The sequence below is a fragment of the Ambystoma mexicanum genome, chromosome 1q (genome assembly GCF_040938575.1).
Source record: "Ambystoma mexicanum isolate Mex_15411 chromosome 1q, UKY_AmexF1_1, whole genome shotgun sequence".
In the NCBI taxonomy this organism is placed as follows: domain Eukaryota; kingdom Metazoa; phylum Chordata; class Amphibia; order Caudata; family Ambystomatidae; genus Ambystoma; species Ambystoma mexicanum.
In genome coordinates, this window is record NC_090922.1 from 1,152,910,969 (window position 1) to 1,152,923,862 (window position 12,894).

At 42.4% G+C, this 12,894-nt stretch overlaps 1 protein-coding gene across 2 annotated transcripts in view; it reads right to left on the reverse strand.

The window, feature by feature from the left end:
- Positions 1–12,894, reverse strand: part of RABGGTB (Rab geranylgeranyltransferase subunit beta) — a 497,685-nt gene that overhangs the window by 391,249 nt on the left and 93,542 nt on the right. For both annotated transcript variants that reach the window (XM_069641892.1, XM_069641893.1), the window contains one exon: positions 6,639–6,836. In XM_069641892.1, coding sequence (XP_069497993.1) covers positions 6,639–6,836 — 198 coding nt within the window. The remainder of the gene's footprint in view (positions 1–6,638; positions 6,837–12,894) is intronic.

Consider the following 12,894-nt stretch of genomic DNA (forward strand, 5'->3'; position numbering starts at 1 on the left):
ATTGCAACCTTAGCCGGTGGTCGCTAGCGCCTCCATCCATTTTTTACGCACGAGTGGCCCCTGGGGCACCTCTCCTTTCCACTGCTAGTGCGAACTAACAAACTATTCCCAACTCTTGGAATCGACTCTGCCCTCAAGTGGATACCCTCCTCGAATAGTGGGAACCTATTCATCGCCCCACCCACCTTCCTGAGCTGCTAGAGAACCCGTTTTGCCCATTGGAACTATTGCGAGCGCTTGCATTGCCTGTACTTTTGAGCATTAGGCTCCTCTCTTCGTAGGGATCGGACTGCCTCTTACTTAGGAGTCTGTTGGATTTAGAAGGGGCTAAAGACTATTTGTACTGCCTGTTTCCTTCCCCTTTTAGGTTGTGGACCGATTGGTGCTTTAACCCTTTAGAGCCCATTGGTCTTGTATATATGTATTTTGATAGTATTGTGTTGGTCTAAATAGTATTACTGTGATTTGATTTGTGTGTTTGAAACTCACAGGCCTTGAAATAAATGTGTATGTATTTTTTATATATCTACACCTGACTGGGATTGATTTGTAAGTGGCTTTTACTCTGTGTGCTCATTGACGTCTTTCAGTTACCCTCACCCCTCCTGAGACCTATTCATGTCCGCCGTCAAGCTATCTTGAGTGGTCTGGCTTGTCCAGAAGGTTACCCTGTTCCAAGAAACTAGGCTGGCCTCCTGAACCTCTGCCCACCAGGTCAGAGTTCAAAAATCCATTTTAACAGACTGGTTTACTAACAAAAAAGATTATTGGTTAGAGTTTACACCAAACCAAGTTAAATTTGGATCAAACCCAGAATTACATTTTTCATAAATGTATACCATACTGCAGATTGTTTTATGGGTGATTTAGCCTTGCAAAATGATTGGTTGGACCTTAAACCCATCCTCATCAAAGCGTACACCCCAACTCCTGCATCCTACCATCTTCCACAGTTTGAGAGCCCACCTTGTTTAGCTTGTCTTCACATTCAGATTGCCCCAAAGCTCACCAGAGAATTATGGTGTGCAAAGTTGTAGCCTCCCAAGTGTTCCAAGCTAGATTCTAGACATTGTCAGAACGAGGGTTGGGATTCATGTGCAAGGTTTAAGGGCAAGATTCAATAACCCACCATTTGCATATCTAGCCGTATTGCCTTTCTACACACATTCAATTGCAATTTGTTTTCCCAGCCCAGAGAAAACAGGATAAATATCTGTCCGATTCCATAAAGATGCTGTATGATACAATCCCATGAAGGCACTGGAGGGTGTAGAGCATGAGGAAAGCATGAGGAGGAGAGGGGAAAATTGAAGCGAGTAGTTAGGAAAGGGATAATTAGAGGAAACAAGGTTGGGGGAGGCAGTAGGATCGGCTCCAGTGATAAATCAAGAAGTGTTGGAATCTGAAAGATGAGTAAAAAGAAGAGAATGAGGTAATTACAGGTTAGGGCTGGGGAAGATGGCTCATTAGGAATAGTCAGTGATTGAATAGCGAAGCAAAAGAGCAAAACGATCACTAAAAAAGCAAACAAAATCTGAAAGGGTTAGAGGCGAAGAGGCAGAAGGGTCAGGTTGGGAAGATACAATGCGATTCAGAAGTTGAAACATACAACATGGATGAGAGGTGAGTGAAAGTATAAGATCATAATAATACTTTCTATTAGGGTTAAACAGAGAATCATATGTAGAATGTAAAGAGGAAAGAGAATTGAGATGAAGTGCAGATTGGGTTTTTTCCAGTGTCTCAGCACAGTGGTGAGAGACAGGACTGGATTGGATGTCCAGGGTTAACCAAGTTTGAGGAGGGCTGTGAGAAAGGCGAAAGGGGCGAGCAGGGAAAAGAAGATTAAGGGTGGAACGCAGTCCAGAATTGAGAGGTTAAAGCATGGCCATCTGAAAGACTGGAGAATCCAGAATCGGAAGGAATTGTGTTAGAACAAAGTGAGGAATATTGACAAGAAAAATCTTACAGTGAGCATAAGTCAGAAGGGAAGTAGGAGAAACAGAGGGGGGGAAGGAGGGTTGAGAAAAGAGAATGCTCAGAGGAGAAGAAAACTGAAATGCTGAAAGGTCAGTTAAGAGGAAAATATAAGGTCACAAAAGTAACCAGAAACGTGAGCAGTAGGAAATTGAATGATATTATAGAATTGGAGTAAAGAGAGAAATGGCAAAGCTGCATGAATTGTTGAGAGATGGAGGTTAAAGTTGCTGGGAGGAAAGAAGCGGAGGTAGAAGAGAAGATAGCAGAGAGTCTGGGTTATCACAGAAAGAAGGTTGGCCTGTGGGAGATATATGATCTGGAAAGTCACAGAGACTGGTTTAGTGGTGGACAAAAACAGGTACTCAAATGAGGAGGAGGCCAGCTTAGGGGAGCATTGCTAACATGGTCCAAAGATTCAGCATTGTGTTTACTTGGCTGCTGCTTCTTGGTTCTCTGACTTGAGGGTCATTGTGTGGGGGCACTATGACCTTTTCTGCATACTTGGTCCTGTCTTTCCCTTACCAGGGCCTCTACCTGTAGTTCCTGCTGTTAGAAGAACAATGAACTGTGACAAGTTATAAATCAGACATTGCATCACAGCTATGCACCCTCTTCATCTTACTCCAGAAGCCTGACCTACAACAGAAGGGTCTTTCAATCCGAAACTGGTCCAGTTCTTCAGTGCCTGGGGGCTCCACCTGCAGACCATTCTCTTGGGCACTGGACTGTGACATTAGCTACTTTTAGATTCTTCATTTACCTGTTCAATCTTCCTTTCAGGGGTTCTTCATTGTGGATTACTGGACTGGATCTCATCTGGAGAAGTCTTTTATCGATATTCGTCTGAAGGTGGCCTCCTCCACAGCTCCCTTACACACTTGGTAAATTAACTATTATCCCATGGAAAACGCTCTTCTGAACTATTCTAAAATATCTGTACTTTATACTTAAATAAGAACTGTTTATAACTTGTTTAAATTGTTGACCGCTGTCCATTAGGAGCCACCTCTCTGTTTTAATGTTGCATTTTTAATTTTGAGTACTTCTGTAGAGATCTCGTTTATGCACAACGTTCGATAAAAAGTATATTTTCGGTAATAAACTATGTGGCCCTTCCCTTAATGTGTGCTGGTTAAGTGTCAACCATATTTTGTGCCACCCTCTCTATCTGAGTGTGACGTCTTGACTGGCCTCCGTGAGGAATCTGAAATGAGAGACAGACACAAGGTTGTTGTATTCTTAAGTGAAGACAATTTTATTAAATAAAAGGTGGGTTGGAAAAACCCTTTGTAGCCCGATTCTAAAGAGGAACTTCCCTACCTAAAAAAACTAAAGCTAAGGATCTGTCTGTGTCAAGATAACAGTAACGGAAAAGCCATCCTTGTGTCCAAAACAACTTATCCCGACCCTCACCCTCAAAAACAAACAAAAAGGTGCAAGGAAAGGTCTTTACCTTGATGTTATAAAAAGTGGTCAAAACCAAAAGTGTAAGAATGACTCCAACAAAAATGTTCTCCAACGTAAAGACCCTTGGACCCAGAAGGTGGTCACCTTCCCCTAGATTCCTAAACAGGATGGCAAAATGTCTCTTTAGCTAAAAGTTCCTTGGTGTCTTCAATGGATTTACAAAGTTCTTGTTCAACTCAATTATGTAGCAGTGTAAAAGTGCTTATATCTTGGCAGATGACCTTGTATACTCCCCTAACAGGAATCTTTCTACAATTTTCAGCTTCCTTTTGTACTTCCCTTAGGATTCTCAGACCACCTGGTGTACGTACCTGCCAGGAATCATATGTGTTTCACAGTTCCTTAATACAACTTCAGCTGCTTGGGGTATTCACCTGCCAGAACTCTTATGCGTTTCACAGTTCTTAGATTCAACTTCAGCTGTCTGGTGTATTCGCCTGTCAGAGCTCTTATGTGGTTATGGGAGTTGAAGTCCATAACTTTCTATGGGCTTTTAACTGCTGGGTGATTTTTCTCACCGATTTCATAAAAAGGCACCTCAGAATTAGAGATCATGGTTACTGTTGGACTCTTAACTCTTAAATGGGTTTTCTCCTGGACTTTACATAAAGGCCCATCAAGAACAAAAGGTGTTGGGTGAGGTTCTGGCTGTTTGGGTGGAAAGTGGGGGCCTGACTAGAATGATGTAGGGGAAATGTTTGACATCCTTTACAAGGGGGAATCGATATCAGATAATAGGCCATTAAGTTCTTGGGGTTCAGTGGATCTTCCTCATGGGAAGGGGGCAGGGGGATCAGAATAATTTAAGGAAAAACCTAGCTACCACAAACAGGTTAACTAGAACTACAACGGTTCTTTAAAGTGGTAGACATTGAGCATGGTTTTATTTATTATGTACTTGGTCAAGCCTTAGACACAGATACAAAGAAGAAACAAAATTCAATGCACGTATAGTTCAGTTTATTACACAGAATAAAATGCATGACACTAAATCACCATTAAACAACATAAATACAGCACAACACCTATATATCATTTGAGCCCTATATATGCTATTAAAACATTACATTCTTTGGACAAATTCTTTCCAAATATGGAATGCTGCTGTGGATACAACCGAAGAAGTTCCTGCGTGTATTAAACTCCAAACTTTATCAGTGCTAACATTTGGCAATCTGTAAACAAACCTATTATATCCCTTCACATAATTAGTCAGTAACTTGGGGCAATTGGTTATAACATGATGTATGGCATCTACTTTTCACTTGCACAGGCGACGTAGCCTTTGTTCATAGGGTATGATCTGCCAAGCCCCCATAATTGTGTTTGTTTAAAGTTGATCCAGTCTCCAAGGCAATATAAAATCTCTAACCCTTTTGTTTTGACTTTTTATTAGATATTCAAAAAGGCGCAGGGAATCAGAAATCCTTCGGACGCATCCTCCACACACTTTGTTTTGCTGAAAAATGTAGATGTCAGCAAACATCTGTCCCAAAGCTAAGCCTTACATTTCATTGATTGAACTGCCAAGGATACAATAAAGGGATTTTCCAATTTAAAAATTGATTGCTGTAAAAAAGCTAAGGAGCTCATCTTCCCATTTTGGATCTGTATTGACCACTACAACCTTTGTCAAGTTTGAGAAGCATGTTAAAAGTCAGTCTGTCTTGTGGTCCATATATAACACCTTTAAGTAAAATACCCCACGTTTAATAGACCAAGATGTCCAGAGTGTTCTCAAGCCAGTCTCACAACATTTTAATTCTATGGGAAGGCAATTGGGCAAGCCCAAGAAATACTTCCAGATTTTCCCTTCCAGATTACACCACCACATTTCTTCATCTTTAAACACTTCTAGCCCGTAAAGGATGCCAGGTACTATGCAGCTAATGTATAATTTTGATATTCCTGCTACCGAGTAACTACCCTTGCCAGTAATGAAGGTTTTAGAATTTCTAACTTTCTTCAGGATTTTTTCCTCAACGAAGCCACGGAGGGCGTCAATTTTAATCTTTGATTGGTAAACCCAAATAAATGTAGTGTTGGGATTCCATCAATTTTCCAAACAAACTCGAGTTTTTGCCATGTTTATGGGAAGGACATTAGCCCGAGAATAAATACGGAGTGCATCAATACTTCTCTGTAATCCAACTGGGGTCTTGTCAATTTAGAAAGCATCATCTGCATAGGAGGGACAGGCCATCACTTTTACACCTATTTTAGGTGGGATGTTTTTACAGCCATTCAGTGACTGTTGCATATCCGAGACATACAGGTTGTAAAGGAGGGGTGCTAACACTCAGCCCTGCTTTACTCCCACATTTGTTTCAATGTCGTCGGATATCTTCTCCATTAGCATCTAACCTTATACATAAAGATGTCCCTAGGTAAAGGTACATGATCAGATTTAACAGAGATCCATTGCAACCCACTGACCACAGTTTTTGCCATAGCAAGTCCCGGGATACTGAATCAAACGCCTTCGGATAATCAATGTAACATATATACAATCGACTGCCTTTCGTATTCAGAGTAACTCTAATCAGGTAGATCAACATATATATGTTAAACATTGTATTAATGCCTTTTCTAAACCCAGAGTTTTGGTAAGGGATAAGCTAACTCGTCTGTACCCACTCGTTTAACTTTTCAAATAAGCACCAGGAAAAATCTTTGACATCAGATATAGCCAATAATCTATAGGTGTTCAGGTCTGTGCGAATCCCATTTTTAAAATATGGGTACACCATTGGCTTTCTTCCAGGAAGATGAAATTCTACCGGTAATGCAAATGTTTTTAAATAATCTATGCAATATCTCAGCCCATAATTGTGACTGTATGTTTATCGCCACGTTAGGGATACAATCAGGCCCAGGTGCTCTTGAGGTTTTGAACTTTATTATTCCACAGATATCATCTACCTCAAAAGAAACCCATTGGATATCTCTCAAATCATTACACCATAGTACTAATCAATATCTAGAGCTTTACAAAATATTTATTGTGATATGATTTTCCATAGTGGCAACACTGAATCTTCAACCCGGATTTGTTTTATTACGAAGGAATTTTGCAGGATGAAAACTAAAAGGATGCTTAACAACTGAAAGTTTAGAGTTTGGCTTCTCCAAAAGTGCATATCCAGAAATAGCATAAAACATGTTTTTTCTTATTTCCATAGAAAAATTACCTGGACAGCACTAAGCGTATACAAAATATGGGGATCGTGGCCAATGCTTGCACTTAAGCCACCACACTCGTGTTGACATAACTTGATGAATTCCAATATTTCTTCCTTGTTCATCCGATGCAGTTGCTCCATGAGATCCATAACCGTCAGTCCCCAGTAAATTCCACTCATTCTCAAATATTCTGACATGCAGTACTCCTAAAATACAAACATTTGAATAATTGAGACAGAAATTAAACCAACAACAGTAACCTAAGAGTATATAAAAAAATGCATCTTGTAAAATACATGCAAAATTTTCAGTAAAAAAAAAGAAAAAAAAGAGTAATGCCCTACAAAAACAACTCAACATCTAGACTATGACCTCATCATGGCAATTTACATATGAAATGTCCTTCATTCTTTGCAAAGGGCAGAGAGAAAAACCTTAAGTTATTGTTATAGGGTGTCTTGGCCCAGAACTTGACCAGGAAAGATGATCTTTAAAAAAAGTGATCAAAAAACCTTTTAAAACACAGTAAAGGACTGTGGCATGCCATAAAGTAGTCATATGATGACAGCTAAATATCTATCTTTGTTCAGTGTGTATTGTAAGCGTGCAAAGGTACATCCTTTTGTAAGCCTGATTCCAAGACTTTTCCATGATAGGCATACTGATGCTGGGAGGGGAGGAACAGATTTGAACCCTGTTATAGGTTGGTAGGCACAAGTGCACAATTCTCTTGAGGATATCCCCTGTATCCATGGCAGTGATCCATTTAGCTTCGCTGTTTGCTTACACACGTATAATAACATGTCTACAACGCATCTGTATTGTATGAATGTGCTGATAAACTCTTTCAGTGGAAGACGATACAATCAATCAGACCGACAGTCCTTCTATCCAGGTACATGATGTATGACCAATGTGTACTCTTGTGCAGCTCGATTGTGTAATCTTGCAGCTTTGCAGCCACACTGAGTAGCAGCTTCAGTCAGTTTCCGATTTGTGTTTTCTGTGCATGAGTGCAGGCACAGGTATCCACGGGTATGAACGTTTTTGGGTAAAAATGTTTCAGGCAAAGAATATTCAGGATATGTGATTGGACCTCTTTGAGCCCTTTGTTTTGGGTCTCAGACCACTAAAACTCTGCTCTTTTCTTCAGAATTGTCCACTGAGACTCAGCTTTCTACAAAAAGGCTGACACAAAGTTGGCATAATATATGGACAACCCTGAAGAACAACTTCAATTCTTCTCTGAAGGAGGCAGTAGGAGCTTCTACTAAAGGGTTCAATAACGTTTATTTGGGCTTGATGGCTTTTGCAGGCAGAGGTTATTCTAGCTACCTGACTGAATTAGTATGGAAAATACACGTATTTCCATAGGGACGCCTGCACTCTGAAACCTATGTAGCACTGTCTTCCAGGTGGAGGTTATGACATGTTTCCAATTGACCCAGAGCAAGATCTCATCTTAAAAAATCCAACACATTCCTCCCTCACAAAGCCGGGAGTTCATCATCCCTCGAAATATGCACGCTGCTGATGACAATCCAAATGGGAGGTATGTGTGCGTATATGTAATGTGTTCCAAAGGCAAGGGCCACAAACCGAGAAGCAGTGATCGCTGTGAGCGACTTCTCGAATGAGGGATAACAAAAAGATGGCATGTCTATGATCATTGTATTCGGTTTGGCAAGTACATAATAGTGTGTGTAAGAAGGAGCAAGTCCATGCAAACACTTGACAAGAAACATAACAACTGGAACACAATCTTCTGTCCTCTTCATTGGTTGCTTATAGAGCAACTTTAACTAGTTACATGGGTTCGCTTAGGCAGGTTAAAGTATAAACAGAAAGCTGCATTTTGGCTGCTTGAAGGTGTTGTGAGAGCAGATTGCTCTTAAAAAATAAAGACGTAGCCGAATTAAGAACGAGGAGCAGGAATTTCTTTTGGAGGTGGATACACAAGCCGCCAAGTTGAATTAATCTTTGTCTGCCCTCATGACGTCGTATTACCCATATTGTAGTGCAATAGACATAGAAGGTCTCCGGAAGAGAGCGGTGCCCTACCTGCAAGACCCGCTAGATTCAAAGTCGGCAAGAAGGAAGAAGAATGGCAGAATCTCCACAGGACGCTGGCCGGGAGTCATAAGCGTCCTGAGATGGTCTGCGGTGGAAGGACCAAGCGGAGCGCTCCAGAAGCAGGTGAACCAGCAGAAGAAGCAGACTGACCACGCGCCTGGGAGAGGACACGCATCAGAACATATTGCAGAGCTGCCACAGTACCCACAGAGGTACGAGGGAGCAAAAGAAGCCCGGAAGAGAGTTCTTTGCACAGCAACACACTGCGAGGCCGCCATAGCACCTGTAGTGACACGGACGAACAAGGGAAATCCAGAAAAGGGTTTTGGAGAGCATGAGAAGAACTGCCAGACACCAATACAACACTTACAGGTACCTGGGTTGCTGAGACAGCTGGTGGGGCCATAGGAGGGGCAAAAAGAACATTTGATCTGTGTAACAGGGGGTAAACAGGATGTCCCGGAACATAATTCAAGTACAAGTAGTGAAGCTCGGTCCTGGCACCGGCACCCACAGGAGAAGCAACCTTTAATGATAGCACAGGGGCAACACACTGTCTTGAAAGCAAGACCACACAGTGCAACAGAGGTTCAAATCCCGGACCTGCGCTTAGAAACCAAACTGAGGTATAGTATTAGGCGCATTATAAAAAAACAATTAAGATGAACAGTTTTCGGGTCTGGGAGGAGGATGGTCTGCGCAGAGTAAGCGACTTTATGGAGGAGGGAGATCCTATTTCATTTGAAAGATGTAAAGAGAAATTCGGGATAGGAGAGCAGGAGAGATTCCGCTATGCCCAAATACAGCACTGGCTGTCGCACAAGGAGGTGCGCGAGAAATGCACCAGGGAGCTGACAGCCCTAGCGGTTACTCTCACAACTCCAACCAAAAGGGGTAGGATCTCAGCGTTGTACTGCCTCCTGGACAGGGCTGATCCCAAGAAAAAAGATATGGTACATGGTTGAATGGGAGAAAGACCTGGGTCGGGAAATAGAAATAGAGGAATGGACCAAAATATGAGCTAGACTGCACAAGAGCTCACAATGTACAACGAATAGTGAGGGAGGTTACAAGCTCTGTTATAGATATTATGTGACGCCAGTCCAGGTCAATAAAACAAATCCGAAGCTGTCTGATTGTTGCTGGCGAGGCTGCTCCAACCCTGGCTCCCTATATCACATCGTATGGGCCTGCCCTAAGGCGGAAGTATACTGGAGGGAGGTGGTCAAACATATCCAGGACATCACGGGACTTACCATTCCCTGGGATCCGGGAATTATTCTCTTGGGTGAAACGGGTGGGGGGGCTATACCAATCTCTGGGCATATTCCACGGCTGTGTACGCATTTACTACTTGCAGCAAAAATAGCCATGGCCCGATTGTGGAAGAATACGGAGGGTCCCTCAATTGCATTATGGTGGTCCAAGTGTTGGGACATTGCGGTGGCGGAAAAAGTGACTGCAATTCGAACTAATACCTTCAATAAGGCTATGAACATTTGGGGTCCTTTCATGTATTATGCACTCAGATTTCCCGCTCTGTCCAGAAGACCGCCGTTAACTAGATGGCTACAGAGCAGCCCTCTATATTGACCAATGCACTGATCTGTATATATATTTGTCACCTGCTAAACTGCTGCAGTGTTATTGGAAATATACTGCAGTAACGTGAAGGCGAACAATAGAGGTTAGTGTAACGCTCACCTGATTCCCACGGAGGCGCAGGTCTGGCTTCGAGTGCTGGTGCTTCTTCAATGGTGAAGCGCAGGACCCTGAAGATGGACAGGAAGGGCCCCTCTACTCTGCCTTCTCTGGCTTGCAGAAATATTCCCCTGTGCGTGAAAAGGGAGTATTACCTACTGACTGAGTTATGCTCAAGCCTCCCACTCTCCTCCAGCCCTCCACGATACCCTTCCACGATTCCCCGTGAAGTCTCACCTTAGGGTCAAGAAGGATGTGCTCTCCATCCTGCTTCTGATGCAGGGGCGCGTTGAAACCCAGTTACTTCACTGGATTGAGGATTGATGGGAGTTCAGGTAAGCTTGACTATTCAGGTAAGGCGCTGTAAAAGTTCTGCTGCAAGTTCTAAAGTCCAAGCTTAAAAATAATGTTCATTGTCTTGTTGCAGAATGCCGGAGATATGGCGCCGACCCGAAGTGAAACGTGCAGTTCCAGTAAATGACAGGTAAGTTCTGGATGAGCGCTCGGGTAATGTCTTTGCATTCGCTCATTCAATGTCTTTGTCTTTTTTCCCCATAGGGGCTGGGGTCCGGAAAATGCCTGGAAGCGCCAAGACCCGAAATGAAATGGGAATGACCCAACAGGTAAGTCTTAGAAGGAAACTGAGCTTTTCCTATTCCTTTACTTCTCTCACCTTGTTCTTGTCTTTTTCTCTCTAGGCTCTGGGAAGTGGCTGTGGATCCGGATGATCGCTGCTGAAGATGGAGGAGTCCAGGATAGGTGAGTGAAATGCAGCGCTGCAGCGATCGTAGCGAAATGCTTTTAAAATGATGTCTTCCTTTTCAGGATCGTCGGTGTGATGTCTCTGTGGTGCTGATTTAGCAGGTAAGGTCTTTTGTCTCCCTTTGCAGGTGACCCAGGATACTGACAGGCGTGGCTGAGGTCCAGATGCAGGAGCAGACACGGTGAGCGTCCAGCTGCGAGGAGCGGAACAACGCAAAGCGTGAGTTGCTGATCGGGTGTGGTTTAAATAGCTTTGGAAGAAGTTCCCAGTGTGTATCCTTCCACCGATCAGGTATGTATCCTTCCCCGACCACACCCGGGTGGAAAGTAGTCCCACAGGTAAAGTAGGTCCATTCAGGCCTCAAGAGGGCCTGGATATAGCAGCATGGTCTGCATCAGGTAAGTGCACATTAAAACACTTGAACACATGTCTAGCTTTATGAGCCTGGCGCCTAAGGCGCCAGGACAGGGGTCCAACATGAGCCTGGCGCCTAAGGCGCCAGGACTGCGTCCAAAGGGCCCCAGCTTGGGCCCGCTGGCACTCCCCTGGGGGAAATGATGCCTGCCTCTGGGGTTGCTGGGTCGGACCTGGCTCCTTGGAGGTAGGCATCATGACAGTTAGGCTGGAGTCCACTGATCCTTAGCCATCATAATATCCGATGTCACTAAAATATTGCAGTCTGGTGTCTCTGTACTGTCATTGATAATATGTCGATTTGTATAACTCAATAAAATGTTGTCATGAAAAAAAAACAATTAAATAAGCAATCTTCATTGTCGCAGTATGAAAAGAAGGGTCCAGACACACTGCGCTTTGGATCCACATTTATAGTCTCACAATAGTGAAATTCTTAATTGAACAGCAATCATTCCAAACTATTTTTGGGTCTTTTTTCTTTTTAATATACTGGTATGTCAATAATTAACATTTTTATTTATACAGCACACAATTGACATAACCCGCTATAGTGAGCAAAAGTCAAATATCCATGACTAAAAAGGCCTTCATTGGTATGACAGAGAATCTCATACCTTGAAAAAAAACACAATCACATAGGCAAAGAGAACCTGGCCTACTAAGCTAAGTGACATTCAAAGAGCTGTACATTCACATAGATCATTAAGCCCCGTTGGCATAGCTAAAAAAATGTTTCATAACTGGTTAAAAAACATTTCACATAAGCAAATTAATTCATAGCTAGGAAAGTTCCATAACTGGTCAAGAACCACTCACATAGGCAAAAAAATCCAGCTGTAGAAATTAACCTTCGGGAATATTATCTATAACACTCTTTTTATGACAGCTATTAGAGTATAAAATTGAATTGACTTCAGTGTCCCAGCTAAATATGCGAGTATGTAATTTGTTCCTATCAATAGAGATATGTAAATCCAGGAATGTTGCATGTTCAGTACGTTTCACCAAAGTAAGTTCGATGTCAAACTCATTATCATTAAGGTATAAAATTAAAGTCAACAAGTTCCTCATCAGTGCCATTCCAGATCAACAAAATGTCGTAAATGTATCTAATCCGTGTACAAACATTGTTGTCCACATCTGGATAGTTCATGACGTGTGTATTCAAATTCATCCATAAATAAATTTCCCAATGCGGGTGCATAACAAGCACCTATTGCCACCCCCTTGGTTTGTTTGTACAGTACTTTATCAAATAGGAAAATGTATTGTAATGTAAAAGCAAGAAACTCGGCATTCTTACAGATTTC